The 26,083-nt window shown below is 40.2% G+C and overlaps 1 protein-coding gene across 1 annotated transcript; it reads right to left on the bottom strand.

The window, feature by feature from the left end:
• Window positions 1–21,705: 21,705 nt before the first annotated feature.
• On the bottom strand, window positions 21,706–25,826 carry igf2a (insulin-like growth factor 2a). Its single transcript, XM_081359094.1, has 4 exons — window positions 25,642–25,826; window positions 25,159–25,291; window positions 24,131–24,306; window positions 21,706–23,208 (listed from the first exon to the last, which is right to left on the bottom strand). The coding sequence occupies exons 1-4, from the start codon at window positions 25,699–25,701 to the stop codon at window positions 22,972–22,974; spliced, it is 606 nt and encodes a 201-aa protein (XP_081215220.1). The 5' UTR covers window positions 25,702–25,826; the 3' UTR covers window positions 21,706–22,971.
• Between the last annotated feature and the right edge of the window lie 257 nt (window positions 25,827–26,083).

Here is a 26,083-nt window from a genome sequence, read left to right on the forward strand (position 1 = left end):
TGTAGGCAACACCGATTTTTGTCGTTGTTCTCTGTATTGACAGCACTCCAAATGTACAAAAAAATGAGCTCAATGTTAAAATTGACCGGAGTTCTCCTTTAAGTGCAATTAATTTAAAATATATCACATATTAAGTTGAAATAAAATGCAATAAGTTGCCATTAAGAGTGATTTTTTGGAACAACTTAATTGGTACTTTAATACAACTTTTTATCTACTTTCATAATTGCTTCTAATATCTTCAAAATATAGTTAAAGTGCACTACACAATATAATGACATGCAATTAATGTGATTTAAAATATACTGTAATGTCAGTTAACAATACACTTAAGTGTGAATTAAATGCAATGTTACAATCACAATCAATTTACTGACAAAATAATCACTAAAAGAAATACATAAAAACCTTTCTGTTGATGCACAAGAAAACCCCAAGAAACACTATGCATAAACACAAAGTTTTGGAAAGAGACCATTGGGTAATGCTTTACAAAAATATATTAGTTACCTACTTCAGTTAACATGAACTAAGAATGAATAATACTTTAAGCATTTATTAGTCTAAGTAAGATAATATTAGTCTTGGTTAGATCATGTTGGCTAAAAAATAAACTAATATTAACAAATGAGACCTAATTAAAAGTGTTACCGAACCTTGTTATTTAGCTCTTAAAGGGATACTCCACTTTAAAATGAAAATTCTATCATCATATACTCACCCTTATGTTGTTTCAAACCTGTATGAATTTCTTTCTTATGCTGAACAGAAAGAATGATATTTAGAATAATGTTAGTAACCAGACAGTTTTTGGTACCATTGACCATTGATTTTTTTTCCTACTATGGAAGTCAATGGTACCAAAATCTGTCTGGTTCTAAATATCATTCTTTCTGTTCAGCAGAAGAAAGAAATTCATACAGGTTTGAAACAACATGAGGGTGAGTATATGATGACAGAATTTTCATTTTAAAGTTGAGTATCCCTTTAAACCTTTACCAGCACCAACAGTAAACAGGACCAAATGCTTACTCCAGCATTACAGTGAATCTAAGTTTGTCTAACAAACTTAAAAACAAACACAAAAAAAGAAAATTTGTTTATAATACAGATCCAGTCCATTATTATATTTGGCTCAATTGAATGAAAGAGACAGATATACAGTTGCGCTTCAGAGTTGATATACACCTTGCAGTATCTGCAAAATGTTAACAATTTTAGCAATAATAGGGATCACAAAAATGTATACGTTTTATTTTTATTTAGTACTACCCTGATGAAGCAGTTTATTCTGCAAGGTGTATGTAAACTTTTGACTGTTAACTGTTGATGAATGTGTGATGTGATTGATTACCTCAGCCACCAGGGCCACATCGTAGTAGAAAGCTGGGCAAGGTTCCTTAAAGACACTGGGCTTAAAGTGATTAAAAATAGAGAACCTTTTTATTGCTACTTTACAGGGAATTAAGCATAACTTTATCAATTACACAAATATAGATATATGACCCATGCAAACCCAGGACCAATGCAAATTAAGAAAGGTATTCTTACATTTTAAGCTTGCCCCACATAGCTATCTTCATGAAGGACGTTCCTGTTCCTGTATTTACCACGGTTGACACAGCAATGCTGCAAGCCTTCTTCCTTTGGTTTGTTACCTATAAAATATATGATGATTATAGGCACATGTGTAAATGCACAGGTGGGAATTTATTACTTGCACAGTATGCAAAAGATTCAAAGCATTTAAAAGCTATAGATGGGTTTCCGTTTCGCGGATTACCCATTATCCTCTGCGGCGCGCCGCCATGTTGTGTGTCAAAGCTGTCAGTAAGCCACTGTGCCGCATTAATAGAAAGCCAGTTAATATAAAGTATTTTTGACTCTTTTGTGTTGAGATAACGATGACAAATTCTTCCAAACCTGGCGACAAGGTGAAGGTTATTTACAGGGACACATTAGACGATGTTTGCAAGGCAAGATATGATGAGAAATTGAGTTATATCGATGGAAAGGATCCCTACACAATGTCGAAAGAGGACTGGTTATGTAGGCTAATCCTGTGGCGTACCCCGATATTCAGGAAATGGACATTGACAAGTATCTCATCCACATCGTTAGTGCGTACACTTTTGACGAATTAAGAGGAAGAAAGTCTCTGGAAGCATACACTTATTTTGTTAGAATGTGCGAGTTAAAATTTTATATGGTCGCATTTGTGCGAGTGCATGGTCATGTACTACTCAGTTAAATTCACGCATGAATTCTCCTGCATTGAACTTGTTTTAGCGCCCGCCAAAGTCTTATTTGATCGGTGAGTAAAGTAGATGAAGTGGGCGCATGTTTAACTGAAAGAACGAGCAGAGAGAGAGAGAGAGAGACGGTCGCGCGCGCGCGCACACTCTCTATCTCTTCGGAGCCAGGCGAAAGTGTAAACAACACTTCACCGTCTCCAAACTAAGCGCTGTCTTGCTCTCTCTCCCTCGTGGAAATGTTAGTCTGGAGCCCTGCATTGGCGGTTCACATCGCTGTAGCCAGGCGGCTGATATCTGCACAGCCTTTATTATACGGTACATTTAGACTCAGTGTCAAGACAACACCATCTGGATAAAAAAAAAACAACACAACGCTCCGAACTAATTTAGTGTAGGAGAGAGATGGAGAGCAGAGGCACGGAGCGATGTGCTCCAGGTGTACGTTAGCCTCTGAAAGTGATGAAGGTGGACAATCGTCAGAGTGTGCTTCTGCCCAGCCAACACCTCTCAAGGGCTGTGTCGATAGTAGCCGCCTGGGTACAGCGATTTGACAGCCGATGAGAGCTAGCGCATTTAGCTAGCCCATCTTGGAAATGATTAGATAAAGTGTCACATCTCCAGAGCACAAAACCTCTAAATGTTCACAAGAGCAGCATTAACTCCAGCCAAACGGAGAATAATCGTATGATTTTCATGTTCAGAATAATGGCGATTCAGGATATTATCATGCTCCGTAACACAAACGCTTGACCCACTTGACACACAAGATGGCGCCGTAAGGAGTTGCGGGAGAAATGTGACGTCATCGGAAATCTATCTATAGGGATAGTTAGTGACTTGAAAGTAGTGTTTTAGCTTGATCAGGATGTGCTGTCATGATAAATCTTGTAACATCACCTCATCAATACAGGTCTGTGATTCCACACCGCTTGCACTGTATCTCCAATAACAAATATGAACTGATCCTGCAAAATGAATGTTTAAATCCAGATAAACACAAAAATATTACATATTCCAAAACAAATAGTAATTGAACAACTCTTTAAATACAAAATGAAATTGAACACATTACAAGCATTTTTTCTAGAGGTGGGTAATATATTAAATATTTATGGTGGTTATAAGATTGATTATTTGTATTAAATGTATATAAACGTCTTCGAGTGTTACAATATTGGATCAGCATTCAGCAAATTTTTAGTAGCTTGTTTCAAATAATTTAAAAAGTCGGTTTAGTTTAAAAAAAAATCAGCAACCAAATTCCTCGAACACGACCACACACGCCTTCCTCACATTACAATGTAAGACATTATTAGAATGCAAATATATATACATTATTGAAAACATGAATAATTCACCTCCCAAGTCTATTAAGTTTATAATATCTGCGATAAAAATGCACTCAGCAACTGACATGTTACGGTGAAAAAAAAATTAACTAAAGAAAGCATCAAGATATACTTACTTGACTGATTATTTTCAGCATAACGTCTCATCTGCAAACAAACATCCAAACGTGGTGCTCCTTTTGTTCTCTTGTTTGGCTAGCTTCAGTATCATCACGCATCGCAAACGGATCGCAAAACATAGCGCATTTTTCAAACTCTAGTGAAGTAGTGCGTCATAATGACGTAGTATTTCTCGCGCATGCGCATTAAACAACATATTCATATATCATGCATGGTTAAATGTTATTTCAGCGAGCTTTTCTGTTTAAGTTGAAGTTGTTCTAACTTATTGTGTTGTTAAACTCTGTAAGTTCACAAAACTTTCATTAACCTAACAAAAGTCAATCTTTTTTTCAATGTAGTGTAGTGTGATTAAAATTAAAGGTCCCGTTCTATGCCCCTTTTCACAAGATGTAAAATAAGTCTCTGATGTCCCCAGAGTGTGTATGTGAAGTTTGAGCTCAAAATACCCAACAGATCATTTTTTACAGCATGTTTAAATTGACATTTGTTGGGGCTCAGAAAAACGAGCCGTTTCAGTGTGTCCCCTTTAAATGCAAATGAGGTGCTGCTGGACGACACAGGGGGCGGAGCTTCATGAGCTCGTGCTCAGTCTGTCAGGAAAAATTCATCTCACGGAATGATGATAATATCAGAAACTCTCAGTAACGGTGTTCATTTCGAGTCGGACAATAATGCCTACAGAGTCAGATTGCTGTATAGAGATGAAACAGGTATGGTTTAGTAGTTTAATTACGGTTATTATAACGTATTTGTCATCTGCTTGTAGGCTATGTATCCATTATTTATTAATAGCCTACAAGTCTGCTGTCTGAATGATGATCAAACATATACTGATGAGTTTAATAAAGTTTATTGTACATCACACAAAAGATGAAGCGTCAGTTTTACTTCAGAAAATCACCGTAAGAGCTGAGTAAACACAGTAGGCTAAGTTATAAGAAGTGCGCAAGTAGCCAGTAGAGTTGAGGGAGCATTCCTGTGGGCGGAGGTTAGTCAAGAAACGGTTCTGGTGATGTCACTAATGCAGGATGTAGAGGGGTGTAGTCCAATCGAGACGTTTTTTGTAGTCAACTTCTGTTAAATAAAATATCTCGCTTGGCATTGAACTTTGAGCTTTATAATTTTACAGATATTATTTATGCTCTAACAGCAACATTACACACTAACTAAAGTTTGAAACATGGAATCGCATGCAACGGGACCTTTAAATGTATTTTAACTGAATTTAAATGCAAATTAATTTTGTTTACATTTGTTTAACTTTTGCTCGCAATTAATACAATTAAATGTGTGTTTAAAAATGTGTTATAAATCATAATTATTTAAAATGTATGTTTAAGTAAAACTTAGTAGACATTACAAAATTGCAGTTTTTAAAACATGCACTTAAGTATGTTTATAAATATTGTCATGAAAGTGTTCTTTCTTTAAGTAAAATTGAATTAGACATTATTAAAAAGTGCATTTGTAAAAAGTGCACTTAAGTGTGTTTATAAAAATTATGATGAAAGTGTACTTTCTTTAAGTTAAGCTTAATTAGACATTATTACAAAGTGCATTTTTAAAGTGTATTTAAGTGTGTTAAGAAATATTGTGATGAAAGTGTACTTACTTTAAATTAAACTTAATTAGATATTATTACAAAGTGCATTTGTAAAAATTGTACTTAAGTGTGTTTATAAATATTGTGATGAAAGTGTACTTTCTTTAAGTTAAGCTTAATTAGACATTATTACAAAGTGCATTTTTAAAAATACACTTAAGTGTGTTTATAAATATTGTGATGAAAGTGTACTTACTTTAAGTTAAACTTAATTAGATATTATTACAAAGTGCATTTGTAAAAAGTGCACTTAAGTGTGTTAATAAATATTGTCATTAAAGTGTCTTTCCTTTAAGTACACATAAGTGGTCTTTAATTTTAATTTTATTATATTATCTGCAAGTGCACTTTTCAAAAAGTATACTTTTATTATTTTAAGCACACAAAAAGTGCGCTTTCAATACAATTAAGCACACTTCTTTTTCACAAGGGAATGCCTTACGTTTTCATTTCAAAGTTCAAGACTACACACCTGGGACAGAAACGATGATTAATGTTTGACTGAGCCTACTATGTGCATAGTTTTTGTGTTTTGCTAAGGGCAGAGAATGATCCAACTGGCTCTACATCAATTCTAAGCTGGGCTGAAATGATTCTATATTACTGAAGCTTTGTATTTATCAGGTAGACTATTTACACATATAGTATATATATGTATATATGTATTGGCATATATATATATATATATGCCATTTTTTAAACATGGTGTAGCTTGAATGCCACGTTATAATATTTTGAGCCCTTTAAATTGTGTTCATGATTTAACTAAAATGAGGGAACAAACTAATAATTTGAGGGAACAAATTGTTAAATAGTTACCACGATCCTAGTTTAGTTTTCACTTTTTTCCAGTTTATTTCAACCATTTCTAGACAGAAATAAGCTTTGTAGTCACTAAATGAGATTTAGTGTGGCATGATTATCACTAAAGCTCTCTTCGATTTGTTCTTGATCATTAGATGTGACATTATGTGGCCTTGGAAGTCTGTCTGAAACTGTGTTTTTGCCTGTAAAATCATTGACTGACAGGGCAATGGGGCAGTAGGGCAGATACCTCTGGTTTTGGACACATTGCCACAGAGGGTGCAACTTTGAAACATTAATTGCTATTTGGGACGGAAAGAGCATTTATTTTTTTCTGCTCGGCATTAGCATCACCACGGAAGTGAACTCTATATTTGAATATTATATGAGTGTATAGTACAGCATATCTACATTTATAGCGAATCTATGTGAAAAGCAGTTATAGAGTGTAAATGTAATTAGCATACCTAATCATATAGCAGCTGAATGATAAGGAAGCATGAGTCAAGTGACTACAGTGGGGAGAACAAGTATTTGATACACTGCCGATTTTGCAGGTTCTCCCACATGTAGAAGTCTGTCATTTTTATCATAGGTACTCTTCAACTGTGAGTGACGGAATCTAAAACAAAAATCCAGAAAATCACATTGTATGATTTTTAAGTAATTAATTTGCATTTTATTGCATGACATAAGTATTTGATACATCCGATAAGCAGAACTTAATATTTGGTACAGAAACCTTTGTTTGCAATTACAGAGATCATACATTTCCTGTAGTTCTTGACCAGGTTTGCACACACTGCAGCAGGGATTTTGGCCCACTCCTTCATACAGACCTTCTCCAGATCCTTCCGGTTTCAGGGCTGTCGCTGGGCAATACAGACTTTCAGCTCCCTCCAAAGATGTTCTATTGGGTTCAGGTCTGGAGACTGGCTAGGCCACTCCTGGACCTTGAGATGCTTCTTACGGAGCCACTCCTTAGTTGCCATGGCTGTGTGTTTCGGGTCGTTGTCATGCTGGAAAACCCAGCCACAACCCATCTTCAATGCTCTTACTGAGGGAAGGAGGTTGTTGGCCAAGATCTCGCGATACATGGCCCCATCCATCCTCCCCTCAATACGGTGCAGTCGTCCTGTCCCCTTTGCAGAAAAGCATCCCCAAAGAATGATGTTTCCACCTCCATGCTTCACGGTTGGGATGGTATTCTTAGGGTTGTACTCATCCTTCTTCTTCCTCCAAACACGGTGAGTGGAGTTTAGACCAAAAAGCTCTATTTTTGTCTCATCAGACCACATGACCTTCTCCCATTCCTCCTCTGGATCATCCAGATGGTCATTGGCAAACTTCAGATGGGCCTGGACATGTGCTAGCTTGAGCAGGGGGACCTTGCGTGCGCTGCAGGATTTTAATCCATGACAGCGTAGTGTGTTACTAATGGTTTTCTTTGAGACTGTGGTCCCAGCTCTTTTAAGGTCATGGTCCTGCTGTGTAGTTCTGGGCTGATCCCTCACCTTCCTCATAATCATTGATGCCCCACGAGGTGAGATCTTGCATGGTGCCCCAGACCGAGGGAGATTGACCATCATCTTGAACTTATTCCATTTTCTAATAATTGCGCCAACAGTTGTTGCCTTCTCACCAAGCTGCTTGCCTATTGTCCTGTAGCCCATCCTTACACAGCTCTCTGGTCTTGGCCATTGTGGAAAGACTGGAGTCTGTTTGATTGAGTGTGTGGACAGTAGGGGTGTGAACCCACACTGGTCTCACGGTTCGCTTCGATTGCGATTATCACGTCATCGATTCAGTTAAATTCGATATCACGATGCATCGCGATGCACCGCATCCACAATTTTAAATTTTACTTCAAAAGTGATGTGTGCACGTGTGTGCTCGCCTGTTCGGGAAGTCGCAGTGACAGAAACAGTGACATTCCAACTTAAGTTTCAAGGGAGTAAAGCTTGTTTATGCTATTAAGAAAAGGAAAATCTGTCAATAAATTTTGTTTTAAAGAAATGTTCATTTAAAAGCAGCGCTCATTAATCAGTGTATTATGTTACCATTAAAGATGCGCGCATCAATCGTCGCCGAGTCTGCTGTTGAAGGTGACGATCATCCATTTATAACCACGCGCAACAACAGAATAATTGTAATTTGACCATCGGGTGCGGATACTTAAATCAGAGAAAATTATTGGGGCGGGTGGATGATTTACTTTTGGCTGTGGATTCGTGTTACGTTGGAGCTCATCTGCTTAGTCTAAAGCAGTACTCTGCCAGGCGTTAACAGCTCGGGGTGAAAACGGCTAATGTGGTTTATCAAGTTTGTGGTATTACCTCCTGCATATTCTATTTGTGCATGACATGAGCGCACACAGCGTGTGTCTTCTGCAGGTCGTGCTTACCAGGTTGTTCATAAAAGCCGAAATGTGCCCAGATGTAGGCTTTTAAAGTAGTTGGAGCATTTTAAATTTTCTCGCACTCGCGTCTCACCTCCCTCTGCCATTGTATGCTACCGCGACAAAGCATGTACGCAACAAATGACGTCAGAAAAGCGTCAGTACGTTATAATCGGTTATGTTCTATTACTGAATCGATACCGAATCGTCCTCGTCTGCATCCCGATGCATCGTAGAAACGATTAATTTCGACACCCCTAGTGGACAGGTGTCTTTTAGACAGGGAATGAGTTCAAACAGGTGCAGTTATTACAGGTAATGAGTGGAGAACAGGAGGGCTTCTAGAAAAACTAACAGGTCTGTGTGAGCCGGAATTCTTACTGGTTGGTAGGTGATCAAATACTATGTCATGCAATAGTATTTCATTGCATATGTCATGCAATAAAATGCAAACTGATTATTTAAAAATCATACAATGTGATTTTCTGGATTTTTGTTTTAGATTCCGTCTCTAACAGTTGAAGAGTACCTATGATAAAAATTACAGACCTCTACATGCTTTGTAAGTAGGAAAACCTGCAAAATCGGCAGTGTATCAAATACTTGTTCTCCCCACTGTACATATAAAAGTCTGTACTTTACCCAAATACACTTTGATAGACCTTTGAGTGGTCAGGATTGATTTCACAGGAATTGCTTACAGTACATACGTCATTCACCTGTTTGTGTCACGTCATAACACATACACAGAGCGCTTGTATGGTGTGGGAGTAGTGCCAGAGATGGTCTTGCAATGCTTAACCCTCTATGACATGAATGTTTATTTTTTTGGGGAAAAAATATTTTTGGGAGCTTGCGGATTCCTGATAATATATCCAGGGCAACAATGAGCTATGGGGGTACTAAAACTCCAAGGTTTTCTATTGGTGGAATAGGGAGACCAAGCAATATGTGCATTAGAAAAGTTTTATTTTAACAAACATCCATCACAAATTGTTCCAACCAATCACAAACATCAAACAATAAAAAAACTATTACTATACAACTAACACCTCATAACACTTTATGTATAAATGTTCATATAAACATATAAATCAAACAAACAAACACACACACACACACACACACACCACACATACTGATGCGCACACACACATACACGTTACTTTGCTGACTGAATCTTAACTGACCCCTGACCTCCTAAATGTCTCTCAAACCTGTACTGTTAATGAAGAAGAGAGATAAAGTTTGCCAGAAAACACTACTAATTTAGCCGGTTTATGGCTAGTTTAGTGACCAAACTACATTTCCCATCATTCTCTGTGGCAGCATAATAATAATAATAATCAAGCTAATTCTACGTTAGTTCTAGCAGGTCGCGTTAGTCAAGCTTGCATCAACTGACTCTCAGCTGATCCACATCTACCTATAGGAATATGACGCCTATCACCGTATACATATATAAGCTCCTTCAGTATTATCAGCAGCTATCGGGTTTCTCAGGAGCTAATTACCCTCCCATCCATCCCCATCTACTCCTCTCACCCATTTAGGATTTGGCATTCTGATTCCCCTTGAATCAGAATAAATTCTCAAATTATGTTGTACTTTAAAATCTTGAATTAAATATATTTGCAAACATTCATGTTGGTTCTGTTCTGTTTACCCCAAGGGGGTTTTTTGCTGCTCTCCCTGAGGGAGTTCTCGCCCAGAACGGAACCATACTGTACCGCCAATCCAAACTGTATGCTAATTGTCAATCGTATTTGATGGTAGTGGTCCTGACAGAAATAATAATAAATGACACATATAATGCACATTCTCTGAGTTTTCCGAACTTGTAAAAACAAACATCCCAGGAGAACTTGAATGCACCATTATGTTTCTAACCCTATGATATTGCCTGAACTGTAAATAATGAAGATCTTCCGCCTTCCGTCTTCAGTCATCTGCTTCCTTCATCCGTCTTCAGTCATCTGCCTCCGTCTTCTGTCTTCAGTCATCTGCTTCCTTCATCCGTCTTCAGTCATCTGCCTCCTTCTTCCGTCTTCAGTCATCTGCCTCCGTCTTCTGTCTTCAGTCATCTGCCGCCTTCATCCTTCTTCAGTCATCTGCCTCCTTCATCCTTCTTCAGTCATCTGCCTCCTTCTTCCGTTTCTTCAGTCATCTGCCTCCTTCATCCTTCTTCAGTCATCTGCTTCCTTCTTCCGTATTCAGTCATCTGCCTCCTTCCGTCTTCATTCATCTGCCTCCTTCATCCTTCTTCAGTCATCTGCTTCCTTCTTCCGTCTTCAGTCATCTGCCTCCTTCATCCTTCTTCAGTCATCTGCCTCCTTCCGTCTTCAGTCATCTGCCTCCTTCTTCCGTCTTCAGTCATCTGCCTCCTTCTTCCGTCTTCAGTCATCTGCCTCCTTCATCCTTCTTCAGTCATCTGCCTCCTTCTTCCATCTTCAGTCATCTGCCTCCTTCATCCTTCTTCAGTCATCTGCCTCCTTCTTCCGTCTTCAGTCATCTGCCTCCTTCATCCTTCTTCAGTCATCTGCCTCCGTCTTCAGTCATCTGCCGCCTCCTTCCGTCTTCAGTCATCTGCCTCCTTCTTCCGTCTTCAGTCATCTGCCTCCTTCATCCTTCTTCAGTCATCTGCCTCCTTCATCCTTCTTCAGTCATCTGCCTCCGTCTTCCGTCTTCAGTCATCTGCCGCCTTCATCCTTCTTCAGTCATCTGCCTCCTTCTTCCGTCTTCAGTCATCTGCCTCCTTCATCCTTCTTCAGTCATCTGCCTCCTTCATCCTTCTTCAGTCATCTGCCTCCTTCTTCCGTCTTCAGTCATCTGCCTCCTTCATCCTTCTTCAGTCATCTGCCTCCTTCATCCTTCTTCAGTCATCTGCCTCCTTCATCCTTCTTCAGTCATCTGCCTCCTTCATCCTTCTTCAGTCATCTGCCGCCTTCATCCTTCTTCAGTCATCTGCCTCTGTCTTCTGTCTTCAGTCATCTGCCTCCTTCTTCCGTCTTCAGTCATCTGCCTCCTTCATCCTTCTTCAGTCATCTGCCTCCGTCTTCCGTCTTCAGTCATCTGCCTCCTTCTTCCGTCTTCAGTCATCTGCCGCCTTCATCCTTCTTCAGTCATCTGCCGCCTTCATCCTTCTTCAGTCATCTGCCTCCGTCTTCTGTCTTCAGTCATCTGCCTCCTTCTTCCGTCTTCAGTCATCTGCCTCCTTCATCCTTCTTCAGTCATCTGCCTCCGTCTTCCGTCTTCAGTCATCTGCCTCCTTCTTCCGTCTTCAGTCATCTGCCTCCTTCTTCCGTCTTCAGCCATCTGCCTCCTTCATCCTTCTTCAGTCATCTGCCTCCTTCATCCTTCTTCAGTCATCTGCCTCCGTCTTCCGTCTTCAGTCATCTGCCGCCTTCATCCTTCTTCAGTCATCTGCCTCCGTCTTCCGTCTTCAGTCATCTGCCTCCTTCTTCCGTCTTCAGTCATCTGCCTCCTTCATCCTTCTTCAGTCATCTGCCTCCTTCATCCATCTTCAGTCATCTGCCTCCTTCTTCCGTCTTCAGTCATCTGCCTCCTTCATCCTTCTTCAGTCATCTGCCTCCTTCATCCTTCTTCAGTCATCTGCCTCCTTCTTCCGTCTTCAGTCATCTGCCTCCTTCATCCTTCTTCAGTCATCTGCCTCCTTCATCCTTCTTCAGTCATCTGCCTCCTTCTTCCATCTTCAGTCATCTGCCTCCTTCATCCTTCTTCAGTCATCTGCCTCCTTCTTACGTCTTCAGTCATCTGCCTCCTTCATCCTTCTTCAGTCATCTGCCTCCGTCTTCAGTCATCTGCCTCCTTCATCCTTCTTCAGTCATCTGCCTCCGTCTTCCGTCTTCAGTCATCTGCCTCCTTCATCCTTCTTCAGTCATCTGCCTCCTTCATCCTTCTTCAGTCATCTGCCTCCTTCTTCCGTCTTCAGTCATCTGCCTCCTTCATCCTTCTTCAGTCATCTGCCTCTTTCTTCCGTCTTCAGTCATCTGCCTCCTTCATCCTTCTTCAGTCATCTGCCGCCTTCATCCTTCTTCAGTCATCTGCCTCTTTCTTCCGTCTTCAGTCATCTACCTCCTTCATCCTTCTTCAGTCATCTGCCGCCTTCATCCTTCTTCAGTCATCTGCCTCCTTCTTCCGTCTTCAGTCATCTGCCTCCTTCTTCCGTCTTCAGTCATCTGCCTCCTTCATCCTTCTTCAGTCATCTGCCTCCTTCTTCCGTTTTCAGTCATCTGCCTCCTTCATCCTTCTTCAGTCATCTGCCTCTTTCTTCCGTCTTCAGTCATCTGCCTCCTTCATCCTTCTTCAGTCATCTGCCGCCTTCATCCTTCTTCAGTCATCTGCCTCCTTCTTCCGTCTTCAGTCATCTGCCTCCTTCTTCCGTCTTCAGTCATCTGCCTCCTTCATCCTTCTTCAGTCATCTGCCTCCTTCTTCCGTTTTCAGTCATCTGCCTCCTTCATCCTTCTTCAGTCATCTGCCTCCTTCTTCCGTCTTCAGTCATCTGCCTCCTTCTTCCGTCTTCAGTCATCTGCCTCCTTCATCCTTCTTCAGTCATCTGCCTCCGTCTTCCGTCTTCAGTCATCTGCCTCCTTCATCCTTCTTCAGTCATCTGCCGCCTTCATCCTTCTTCAGTCATCTGCCTCCGTCTTCCGTCTTCAGTCATCTGCCCCCGTCTTCCGTATTCAGTCATCTGCCCCCTTCATCCTTCTTCAGTCATCTGCCTCCTTCATCCTTCTTCAGTCATCTGCCTCCGTCTTCCTTCTTCAGTCATCTGCCTCCTTCATCCTTCTTCAGTCATTTGCCTCCTTCTTCCGTCTTCAGTCATCTGCCTCCTTCATCCTTCTTCAGTCATCTGCCTCCTTCTTCCGTCTTCAGTCATCTGCCTCCGTCTTCCGTCATCTGCCTCCTTCATCCTTCTTCAGTCATCAGCCTCCGTCATCTGCCTCGGTCTTCCTTCTTCAGTCATCTGCCTCCTTCTTCCGTCTTCAGTCATCTGCTTCCTTCTTCCGTCTTCAGTCATCTGCTTCCTTCTTCCGTCTTCAGTCATCTGCCTCCTTCATCCTTCTTCAGTCATCTGCCTCCTTCATCCGTCTTCAGTCATCTGCCTCCGTCTTCCGTCTTCAGTCATCTGCCTCCGTCTTCCGTCATCTACCTCCTTCATCCTTCTTCAGTCATCAGCCTCCGTCATCTGCCTCCATCTTCCTTCTTCAGTCATCTGCCTCCTTTTTCCGTCTTCAGTCATCTGCTTCCTTCTTCCGTCTTCAGTCATCTGCCTCCTTCTTCAGTCATCTGCCGCCTTCATCCTTCTTCAGTCATCTGCCTCCTTCTTCCGTCTTCAGTCATCTGCCTCCGTCTTCCGTCTTCAGTCATCTGCCTCCTTCTTCCGTCTTCAGTCATCTGCCTCCTTCATCCTTCTTCAGTCATCTGCCTCCGTCTTCCGTCTTCAGTCATCTGCCTCCTTCATCCTTCTTCAGTCATCTGCCGCCTTCATCCTTCTTCAGTCATCTGCCTCCTTCATCCTTCTTCAGTCATCTGCCTCCTTCTTCCGTCTTCAGTCATCGGCCTCCTTCATCCTTCTTCAGTCATCTGCCTCCTTCTTCCGTCTTCAGTCATCTGCCTCCGTCTTCCGTCTTCAGTCATCTGCCTCCTTCATCCTTCTTCAGTCATCTGCCTCCGTCTTCCGTCTTCAGTCATCTGCCTCCTTCATCCTTCTTCAGTCATCTACCTCCTTCATCCTTCTTCAGTCATCTGCCTCCTTCATCCTTCTTCAGTCATCTGCCTCCGTCTTCCTTCTTCAGTCATCTGCCTCCTTCATCCTTCTTCAGTCATCTGCCTCCTTCTTCCGTCTTCAGTCATCTGCCTCCTTCATCCTTCTTCAGTCATCTGCCTCCTTCTTCCGTCTTCAGTCATCTGCCTCCGTCTTCCGTCTTCAGTCATCTGCCTCCGTCTTCCGTCATCTGCCTCCTTCATCCTTCTTCAGTCATCAGCCTCCGTCATCTGCCTCCATCTTCCTTCTTCAGTCATCTGCCTCCTTCTTCCGTCTTCAGTCATCTGCTTCCTTCTTCCGTCTTCAGTCATCTGCCTCCTTCTTCCGTCTTTAGTCATCTGCCTCCTTCATCCTTCTTCAGTCATCTGCCTCCTTCATCCGTCTTCAGTCATCTGCCTCCGTCTTCCGTCTTCCGTCTTCAGTCATCTGCCTCCGTGTTCCGTCATCTGCCTCCTTCATCCTTCTTCAGTCATCAGCCTCCGTCATCTGCCTCCATCTTCCTTCTTCAGTCATCTGCCTCCTTCTTCCGTCTTCAGTCATCTGCTTCCTTCTTCCGTCTTCAGTCATCTGCCTCCTTCTTCCGTCTTCAGTCATCTGCCGCCTTCATCCTTCTTCAGTCATCTGCTTCCTTCTTCCGTCTTCAGTCATCTGCTTCCTTCTTCCGTCTTCAGTCATCTGCCTCCTTCTTCCGTCTTCAGTCATCTGCCGCCTTCATCCTTCTTCAGTCATCTGCCTCCTTCATCCGTCTTCAGTCATCTGCCGCCTTCATCCGTCTTCAGTCATCTTCCCCCGTCTTCCGTCTTAAGTCATCTGCCTCCTTCATCCTTCTTCAGTCATTTGCCTCCTTCATCCTTCTTCAGTCATCTGCCTCCGTCTTCCTTCTTCAGTCATCTGCCTCCTTCATCCTTCTTCAGTCATCTGCCTCCTTCTTCCGTCTTCAGTCATCTGCCTCCGTCTTCCGTCTTTAGTCATCTGCCTCCATCTTCCGTCATCTGCCTCCTTCATCCTTCTTCAGTCATCAGCCTCCGTCATCGGTCTCCTTCTTCCGTCTTCAGTCATCTGCTTCCTTCTTCCGTCTTCAGTCATCTGCCTCCTTCTTCCGTCTTCAGTCATCTGCCTCCTTCATCCTTCTTCAGTCATCTGCCTCCTTCATCCGTCTTCAGTCATCTGCCTCCGTCTTCCGTCTTCAGTCATCTGCCTCCTTCTTCCGTCTTCAGTCATCTGCCTCCATCTTCCGTCATCTGCCTCCTTCATCCTTCTTCAGTCATCAGCCTCCGTCATCTGCCTCCATCTTCCTTCTTCAGTCATCTGCCTCCTTCATCCTTCTTCAGTCATCTGCCTCCTTCTTCCGTCTTCAGTCATCTGCCTCCGCCTTCCGTCTTCAGTCATCTGCCTCCTTCTTCCGTCTTCAGTCATCTGCCTCCTTCATCCTTCTTCAGTCATCTGCCGTCTTCCATCATCTGCCTCCTCCTTCCGTCTTCAGTCATCTGCCTCGATCTCCATTTCAGAATCTGCAACAGATAAGACCGTAACTCATCCAGATATCCATCCTGAACACTATATTCATCAGTTACTCACCTGCTTCCATTGTTGCGATCACATACTTCTGCAAATAAACTTGTTGATAATATATATATATATATATATATATATATATATATATATATTAAAGGGGGCGGTGTGAGGTCCAAAAAGGTAGTTTGTTGCCTGAGGGCAAAACCATGCCATAGAGGGTTAAAGTAGTCAACAAACAAGAAAAATCAACCATGAATTATTCAAAACAGCAAATATCCAGGGAATCATCATTTGTACAAACAAAGAAACCATTATTTATTTCTCCATTCCACGTTCTGTAGGCTATCTCTGTACCTGTAACCACATTCATGCAGAGAACCTGACCAGAAGATGACTGCGCACATAAATCTGTGCCTTCAGTTTTATTTATGCTGAACCGCCAGAGGGTTACATGCTGTAGCTTTAACCAAAATGAGGGAATTAAAGCTATCATGTGCAGCTTCATAGAGGCTAGCAATAACTAGATGGTCACAGTGATTTTTTAGCAAGAGCACCCTCCCTTCAGAGCCCTCTCCAAAACACATGAACACACACAGCCAGAGCAGAGCAGAGTCTGCAAAGCGTCACAAGAGACTGCGTTGGTGGCGGGTGGAACGCAACACTTTCACATTACCTCATGTCTCATTAACCAAAAAGGTGGCTGTTGTTTGTTTGCCATTCTAGCTCGATGACTGACTACAATTCTGCGTAGCCTCATGGAAAACACTGATGACGTGTGATGTCTGCGCGAGCAGGTGCGCGGAGGTGTCCAAAATCGCATAGTTCCCTACTACATAGTAGGTGAAAAACAGTATGTGACAAAATAAGTATGTCCAAATTAACAGGTACTTATAAAAGAGTAGGCAAAAAAGTACAGAGATGACCTACTTCTTCTGCCAAGATTCTGAAGTGTGCATACGATGTACACTTTACTATGCCATGAGGCCACGGGAGAGGATTTGTGAATGACACTGAGGTGATGTAACTGACGCTGGTAGGTCACATGATAATGACAACATGGCGATTGTAGTATGTCCAGATTACATTCATACTACACACATTCATACTATATAGAATGTACTTTTTTAGTGGGTGTGAAGTAATTACTTATTCAAAATAAGTACCTAGTCAAGAGAGTATGCTGTTTTGGATGCAGCCATAGGAATTTAAGTCAAAAAAATGTATGCCCTTCCCTCGCTAACTTCCCTTCGTCTTGTTCACTCGGCTGTACGTCATTCCTTAAGTTGCACGAGTGCACACTACTGGCGGAACCTTTGAAATGTGTTTAAATGGAACACCCTGGCCTAAACCCTTGATCACATGGAATCCACAATGAAGCTGATTCATTATTTACATTTTTTTTCCTTATGAATTTGTTTTACGCACCCTTCTATAGGCCTAAATGTATGCTTGGGCTGTTTAAAAACTTAAATATGTATTATTTAAAAAATGTAATTTGTACAAATATTAATTATTAATATATTAATAAATTTATATTAAATATAAAAAACACAAACAAAAATGATAACAATACAATAAGCTATAACTGTGTTTAAAAAAGCTTAAGGTAGCTACAAGTATTAAATGTGGTTAAATGTCAATAACTCAAAATATCATACACTCGAGTTGTGTGGGGTGAGGGTAAAATAAGTGTGATCTGCTGTGACGTCACAATCATGTTGCATTTTGGTCTATGGATCTGCCTGAAGTGTACATGTTGAGTAGACTCACTCCCTCAGTCAAAATCGAAGGGTCGAGGCCTGTCCAAATAAACTTCTCTCTTCCACTTGACAAAGTTAAACAAGTGTTTAAAAGTGGAGTAAAACGCAACCATAGGTAGACAGGAACGTAGGCCAGGCCACCCTATCATTGCCAATACGGACTGCATGCAACGATTGGACAAACTTTCTATCATTCCACAGAAGATTATATATATATATATATATATATATATATATATATATATATATATATATATATATATATATATATATATATATATAACACTTCAATTATTAATCACGATGTGGAGAGACTTTTATCCAGTATAACAACGTTGGCATGATAAAAACATGGGAAGAAATTAATAAAACATGGCCATGAATTATTATGTTGTGGGAACGAATTCTTAATATCTATATCTATTTCTTCTTCTGCATGCATGTCATGTACATAAATTTACATATGACCAAGTCACATTTTTACATTTCACTGGTACTTATGTTCTAAGCATGAAATATTTTTTAAAAGTTTTTATTACATGAAATAGCTTCAATCATACAAATCCAAAATGGATTTTTTTTTTGTGTGTGGCTTATATGGCAACTTATATGGCAATGCTGTACCACAATGGAAAATGGTCAAAAAAGTAGTTTTTCTATAAAATTATGATTTTCTTTTTTATTTAATTGCACATTTCTTTTAGAAATGTATAGATTTATATACTTGGAACTCATATTGCTGTATTCATTTTCTGAAATGAAGAAATCACTTTATTTATAGATGAATACAACTATACTAATTAACACTTCAAATAAATAAATAAATAAATGCAATCATATTGTTGATGCTACTATCTATAAAAAATCCCAATGGGGAAATACATTACTGCAGTTCCACTGTGGTACACCGTAGCCATACGGCAACATTGATATTTTCTCAATTTATAGTAAAACTATGTTAGACAAAGTTGATTTGTGAATAAAAATATCTAATTTACTTATCAAAGATGCTGCAAAAAAAAAAAATCCCTCTTGAGAAGAGGTGTTTAGAAATTACGTTAATAGAGCAATTTCTGGAACACTGTGACAGTGGGAAATATGATTCTGGAGGGACGTTCAAATGTCATGTAACTTGAAAATAGCACATTATTGGCTACCTTAAGGCCTGCCCTTTTAATTCCCATAGTGCAATATATTGTATTTTTTCTGGATAACAAGGAAATTAGAAGAAATTAATTGTTGCCATATGGCAACGCCATACCATAGAGGGTTAAGGTGTTCATTTTTATAATTTCGCACATTTCCTAGGAGTTGAACCCATGATGTTGACATTGCTAGCACCATGCTCTACTACCAGGGATGATCCATATTGCATTCATCTTGTATGCATCTTCAACCACTGAGTGACTGGATTGTAATCTGTCCTGAATGCATCTTTGAGGGCATTACACTTGTCTTTTCATGATTTGATAGCTATTCTATCAATATTAATGGATGAAGTGACCAAGTGTAACTACCCCCAGAGAGATCATTAGGAGTGAGGGTGTGTGTGTGTGTGTGTGTGTGTGTGTGTGTGTGTGTGTGTGTGTGTATGTGTGCATTCTTTTATGAGCATCCATGCCTGTTATCTGTTTACTAGTGTGCACAGTTGTGTATACATGTGTGCACATTTGTGTGTGAAAGTTCATGCCCTTTTCTACCCCTATACTCTATGCACATTTTCACATGCATACAGCATCATGGCAGTTTGCCTCGTGCTGCTGAAATCTCCACCTGTTTGAGTAGACATGATGTCACATTGAATGTCCTGCATGCTTTTGAACACATTTGGCCTTTTTGCATAATAGGGTTATGCAAGATTATGACAAGGGTGAACGCACTCATCCCTGTGTGGTAATGGAGAGATCTATGTATACGCAATACAAAGAGTTTCTTTGTCACAGAATATCATTTGTAACAACAGTCATTCACAAGAAAGGTTCACTTGACCAATTCAATCAAATACAAAAGCTTTGTATTTGTGTACTGCCTTTGATAACATAGCTGTCAATAAGCAGCTTCATTCATTGCAGGATCAAGCCTTTTAAGACAAAAGAGAGAAGGAAAATAAGGCGTATTACTACATCTCAAAAAATTAACAAAGATTTTGTATGAGGGAAGGACTTTACTGTTGTTTCCTGAACTTAAAAATCCATTTGACTACAGAATTTGCTGGGAATCGTCATAAATAGTAAACAACATTGTGGCATCTTGAAATACCAAATTTGTGGTCATTTGTTTGCTTATGGCTGATTTCAGGCATTGCCTACACATTAGAGAGCAGATATCTTGCTCAGTGGGACATCGATAGTTACAGCCTTCATTTCACACAATAGACCAAACAACAGGCACACTGTGTCAGTGTGAATCTGTTGTTCCAGACATCTTTTGAACAGAAGCTTGTGATGATCTCAGACACAAGTACCATCATTCAGTTCACCATTAACCTGATTTTGTTTACAGTTTATATACAGAACAACTACAAAGAGTATATATCATCTTGCTTGTGTACACAAAACATCAGTTCCCACGATACAACATGTACACGAACAAGAGCAGCACAACAGATAAATGCAAAGTGGATGGCTGATAGATTGAAGGATAGTTTCAGCTGCCAAAGAGTGAACTAAAGAACTTCGGAGACTTTGAAGTTAATCCTTCAGGTATCATTCCTGTTCTTTCCCATCTCAGGCTTTAGAGAAAACAGCCCTGTCCTTAAATCACATCTCAACCCCTCCAAGACTTACATAAACATCCCCAAGGCACAAAGTCAGTCAAATTAATATCTGGTATTTAGCTTTTGCGATTATATTCATAAGGTATGAACTATGAAGAAGACTGTTAAGAGCAGGTTTGGGCCTGTAGAGTTTCCTTGGGTTTGGGGTGGAATGAGACTGGATGAAGTGTAGATGAACGGGGTAACCACTGAAAGTGCTGCAGCTTCTGTATGACACCTAAACATTCAAATGATTAAACTGTATTCACAGGAGTATTTTAGTATTTGACTACCCAATGACCAAATACAAGCAGACTATTGTTAAATATTATTAATACTTATCATTTACTCACCTTTATAAAAATATATATATTCTTTTTAATTTAGAACCTGACTCTGAGAAACGCACAAGAATCCAATGTACCTGGGAAATCTGGAAAACAAATTTGTGGCCATTTTTTTATTAATTAGTTTCCTCGTATTAGTTAAATCATGGCCATGTTGTACTAATTTGTTCCTTCATTTTGTGGAAACAATTTTTTTAATTCATGGCCATGATACCCTGCCATGTAAGGGGCATACATACATGAGAAGACATTTTATTTATTTTTTTGTTTATTTTTTGTCTATACATTGAATGTCCAAATCCAATGTTGTTTTGGAAACCATTGGCTATCACTGTATGAACAAAAAACAATTGAAACATTTTTTAAAATATCTTCTTTGATGTTCCACAGAAGAAAGGAAGTCATACAGATTTGATACAACTTAAAGGTGTTTTAATGAATTTTGGGTGACCTATCCCTTCAATGCAAATGCTGTATTGGTAAATTACTGTACACTTTTAAACACCTTGTCTGTAAACCGTAGCATCACACTTCTTCCCACTTGCAAAGATACCATTCCCATTCTGGTTGCTCCATCTGTTTGCACCAGTTGATGAGCTTTAAAAGGCTTTCTGATCCATTCTGATTCAGAAGTACTTGGAATTTCAATATCTTCATAAATAGACCTCAGAAAGACAAGACGACTTACTTTGGGGAAGACACCTATAACTAAACCTTGAGGGCACTGAAGATGAGGCTCAACTTTTCATGGAGCACAGCTGATATGGATTCTGCATGCTTCTGAGCTGACCTATGGCATTTCGTCAAGGTTAGTCAGCAAATCATCAAAAGTGTTGTTCCTCAGCCTTCACCCTTCCCTTAGGGCAGCCAGGTCACAGCCTGTGTACGTATGCACTTGTTTTGCTGTTCCAAATGCATTCCAAAAGCTATCGACTTATCCAACTATTTTAGATTAGGCAACATGCAGTAAAACAAACTATTAAAAGAAGTGAGTCAGGACAACTTCAGAAGCTTCCATTGACTTTACTTAAAAAAGAGACAACATTTTTTGGTACATAGCATCTACATACATAAGCAGAACAACTAAAAAAAGATAATATACAAAAACTGCAGGTTGTGCATGTAATCTCTCATTGGGACTGATTTTTATGGGTTTCATATCAAAATAAATAATGCCTTGATACAGTGCCATTACTTAAAGAAAATGTTTGGTGGCTCAATTTGCAAGACTGGTCAGACTAGGGTAAATGACAACATCTTATTAGACTTTTCATACATATTCAAGTATTCTTTTTATTCCAAGCAAAAGCACTGGAATACTACAAGTGTATGATGAAATTATGCAAGAGGTTATTGCTGAATTTCCTTTTAAAAAGATTGTTCCATTCTTTTGTTTATATGTGTAAAATACTGTCTTAATAACAGTGTAGACAATTCGCAAAGATAAAATGGCAGAAACTCAAGACTGGAACAGGAATGTTATGGTCCAATAAGTGACACCTCGAAACTGCTCTTGCCCAAAGTCCAAGATGACTTGATTGTAGATGTCCTCAGCTTCAATATTTTGTGATGTTTCCTGCCTTCCATTGCAATGCTATATTGTTTAATAGTAAAAGCTTCACCTTCATTCTCCAGGGCACAGAATATGGATCTTGAACAGCCAAGAATGGAAACAGTTTTTCCTGGTTGGGATCATCTCCAAACAATCAGAGTTACTTAATTGTCTTTTGAATACAATCTTGTTTTTTTCTTTCCTAAAACGGAAAAACTCCTTAGCAAACTCTTTGTGAGTCCTTTTGCAAAGTTAGCACCATAATGTTATCATATTTAGCAGTCCACAAAAAAAAATAAAAAAAATAGTGCTGTTAACATCAGTCCTTGGCTTTGCACAGCCAGCCAACATTTTCCTTACTTCTGTCTATATGCCAAAGGTGTGGCACTTTAAAGGTGCAGGTAAAGGACTCTAATCTTGATAATTTCATTCCTTAAAATATGACATTCACAATAGGGTGCAAGCAAGATTTGGTGCTGACTTCCTCAGCATCAGTTCTGGGCATCCCCATGATATTCACCAAGACTGCATTCATCTCTCCTGTCGCATTACATTCACTTTCAACGTTAACTTCTTGCATTTCGAAGGCTGATAATACAGTGTTCATAATCTGGATTTGACAAAGACGGTGGCCGAGTTGTGTGATTCATGAAAAAAGTGCCTCTACTGACCAAGACTTGGCTATAATCCCTTGTTTATTGCCATTTAGGAAGGCTGGCCATCATTTGTGGGACGTGTTGATCTGGATATATGGAAGAATGTCAGGGTGTCTGTTGGGGAGGGTCATGAGGGGGCGGTGGAAACTGGCTTGCTCCTCATCTTGGATCTTCCTCACCTGCCTCCTAAACTTTTGGGCAAGCAGGATTGATGGGACCCCTCTCCTTAACCTCTGGGCAGGCTCTCTTTGCCACACTTCATTTTTGGAATACTTCACACCAAGAGGCCCTCCTGAGATGTCCTGCAAAACAGAAGAACTTGCTGTAGTTTCTGTAATCCATTGATCTGTTGTCATATTATCAACTGATTTCAAAGTTTTGAAACACTAGCTCAAACAGTAGAGCACGGCGCTAACATTACCAAGGGTCATGGGTTCAATTCCCAGGGAAGGTATGAACTGATTAAATGTCTACAGTGAATGCAATGCAAGTAACTTTGGATAAAAGCATCCGCCAAATCCATAAATTCTTCAAACTTCAATATGATAATGAACAAAGCCAAATTGTAGCTTCAAATCTAATAACTGTGTCACATACATAGGCCATTCTCTTATTGTCCTCTTACCCTGGAACAGTAAAAAAAAAAAAACTTTAGATTGACTCTATAGGTAAATTGATTATTCGTTGAACAACCTCTCCAGCGTCCTCATCAACTCACAGTGCGAATGTAGACTCAAGTGGGGCTATTGTGTTGTTGGGTTGTTTGTTTTTGTAATTTTCAAATCCAAGCAATCGCCAGCTGGCCAACTGTCTTGCCAACGCTTAACATATTTCCATGCCAAGAGCACATGGCACAAAAATTTGCCAGAATGCGGCACAACACTTGTACTTGTTTTGGTGCTTGGAATACTGACATCATTGCACATGCTGTCCAATAGAGTTTCATGGTGTTGCCATGGGCTTTTGTTTGAGCAACTATCTCCCTAAATGTTGTTCGTACATCATCTTTAATGCAGTCTACAGATTTCTGATGATCTGTGCCATTTTCCACATTGCTCAGCAATTCTGAGAGAGGAGACATGGTTAATATTGATTTTGCAGTGATAAAAACAGGCTGCATATGTCTGACTTGCCTGTCTAGTCTGAGTCTGTGTTTGTGGGTTCAGCAAAATCATTGTGCTGGGCTTTCGACGGGGGGAGGGGAAGATAAGCAGCTCCATGTACCTTGTGAAGAGCCTGGGACACAGGGAAGACCTGCAGCGAGGTGGAGGAAACATCTCGCTCGGACTTCACGGGTTTTGCACAGTACTGCTCCAACAGACGCAGCTCACAGCTCCGAAAGCAGCATTCTTCCACTATTCCTCTCTGAGGACGGCGGCTGTTTGATCTGTTCGGCCTGCCTGGGTGGGGGAAGAGAAGGTAAACGATCAACTCTGGGGTTCCCCTAGTAAGCGACCAATGCTACCAATTCACACCCTTTTGTTTATATTTCACCAAATCCCACATGTGGCTGCTGGCATGTTCCTAGGATTTCTGAAATCTGAGACTGCATCAACAGATCCTTTCTTTCTTTCCTGTTCTTTGTGACCCCCTTTTTATTTTTGGCACTAACCGATTTGATAAGGACTTTAAAACACTGTGCACAGAAAAACAAATATTGTTCTATGTTCCCAAGGATGTGTGAATAGCTAGCAAAATGGATCCTTTAACCTTGCCATTTGCCTACTAAACAGAGATAAAAGATAAAGAACAGCAGGAGAGGTACAAAAGGGGGAAGTCCACCGTCATCTGATAGGAATACAGGGGATGAGAGAGAGAGAGAGAGAGAGAGAGAGAGAGAGAGAGAGAGAGAGAGAGAGAGAGAGAGAGAGAGAGAGAGAGAGAGAGAGAGAGAGAGAGAATCGTTTGCAAACAAATAAATACCTGCACAAATTCAAAACACAAATTCAATTTGTACCCCTAACACTTACATTTAACAGCAATTTACAGCACTGATGGCTTGCATTGAGAACAGTTGGTGGAAAGCGATAAAAGACATATGTTTCCTCATTAATGAACACGCTCATTGTGACAGTCATTTGTAGGCTACTTGTGTAATTATGCAACCAGCAATTTGAAAGACAATAGGATGCTTATGCCATTTACTATGACCACTATCTCAATTTAAATTTACTTCTATAAGAAAAATAGCTATGTAAAGGTTTAGATTTCCTGGCAATAACCATCACACAGCACTGTAAGAGTTAACTTACTGATATAAAATCCATTTTCTCCACACACGAACTGCAGAGTATCCACAAGTTCTCCACCGCAAAGTGTCTCCCCCGTTGCTACGGGGGATGCCAACATGAACAATGACAGAATGAAGAGTATCAGTGAGCACATCTGTAAAATGAAAACAGACTTGAGTGGGTCAATTCATACACACGCAGTCAAACTGTATCGTTTAAAAGAGGCTACTGATGTAACTGTCTGGTTTTCAGCAAATAGTATTCAACAAAGTTCAAAGTAACTGGAGACGCTATCCGTATCAGTGATACAATCAAGCAATGGCTACCCTTAAAACAACCCTCAGACCCACAGAATGATGAAGATTATGAAAACTTTTCTCAAAGTTTGACATATCGCCATTCATATTCATAAATGTACATTTTTAAATAGTTACGTTGAAATTGTGCAAATGTAAACATGCAGAAAGGTAGTACTACAAGCTCATTATTATCACTTTCTCTTACCGTTGTTTGTCTTTTCTCCGTTTTTCGACACGATGCACAGAATAGATGGTAATCGTCCATAGTAGGCGGTTTGTGGAAAGCGACGTTTACTAGCTGTTGTACTAAAGAGTTGCTTTGTTTAATTTCCAGTCTGCTGCATCTCTGTGAGTGATGCTTGTGGCTGTCTCAAAGTTCAGAGGACAGGCAAGGGATATGTACTGAGAGGCAATATATACTACACCCGCCCCTCGCACCCCCCAGCCCAGTAGCGATGTCCGATTCGTGAACGAGTCGGATCCTTTTTAAATGAACTGGGTTGAACCGCTTCACAAAACTGGACATAATCAGTGAATCGGTTCACGAGTCAACAACTCGCATGAACAAGAACTTGTTCTAATTTCATAAGAAAATAAATAACATTTCAACCAAGATATTGTGAGTCGATTTTACTAGTATTTCTTAT

The sequence above is a fragment of the Scardinius erythrophthalmus genome (assembly GCF_964197995.2).
Source record: "Scardinius erythrophthalmus genome assembly, chromosome: 2".
NCBI lineage: Eukaryota > Metazoa > Chordata > Actinopteri > Cypriniformes > Leuciscidae > Scardinius > Scardinius erythrophthalmus.

Bases quoted from the DNA above. Each gene is read 5' to 3' on its own strand.
- igf2a (XM_081359094.1), bottom strand. From the start codon at position 25,701: ATGGACGATTACCATCTATTCTGTGCATCGTGTCGAAAAACGGAGAAA. The intron at 25,292-25,641 runs GTAAGAGAAAGT...TTCATTTTACAG, and splicing joins CGGAGAAAAGACAAACAACG to ATGTGCTCACTGATACTCTT. The intron at 24,307-25,158 runs GTAAGTTAACTC...TCCCCCACCCAG, and splicing joins AGAAAATGGATTTTATATCA to GCAGGCCGAACAGATCAAAC.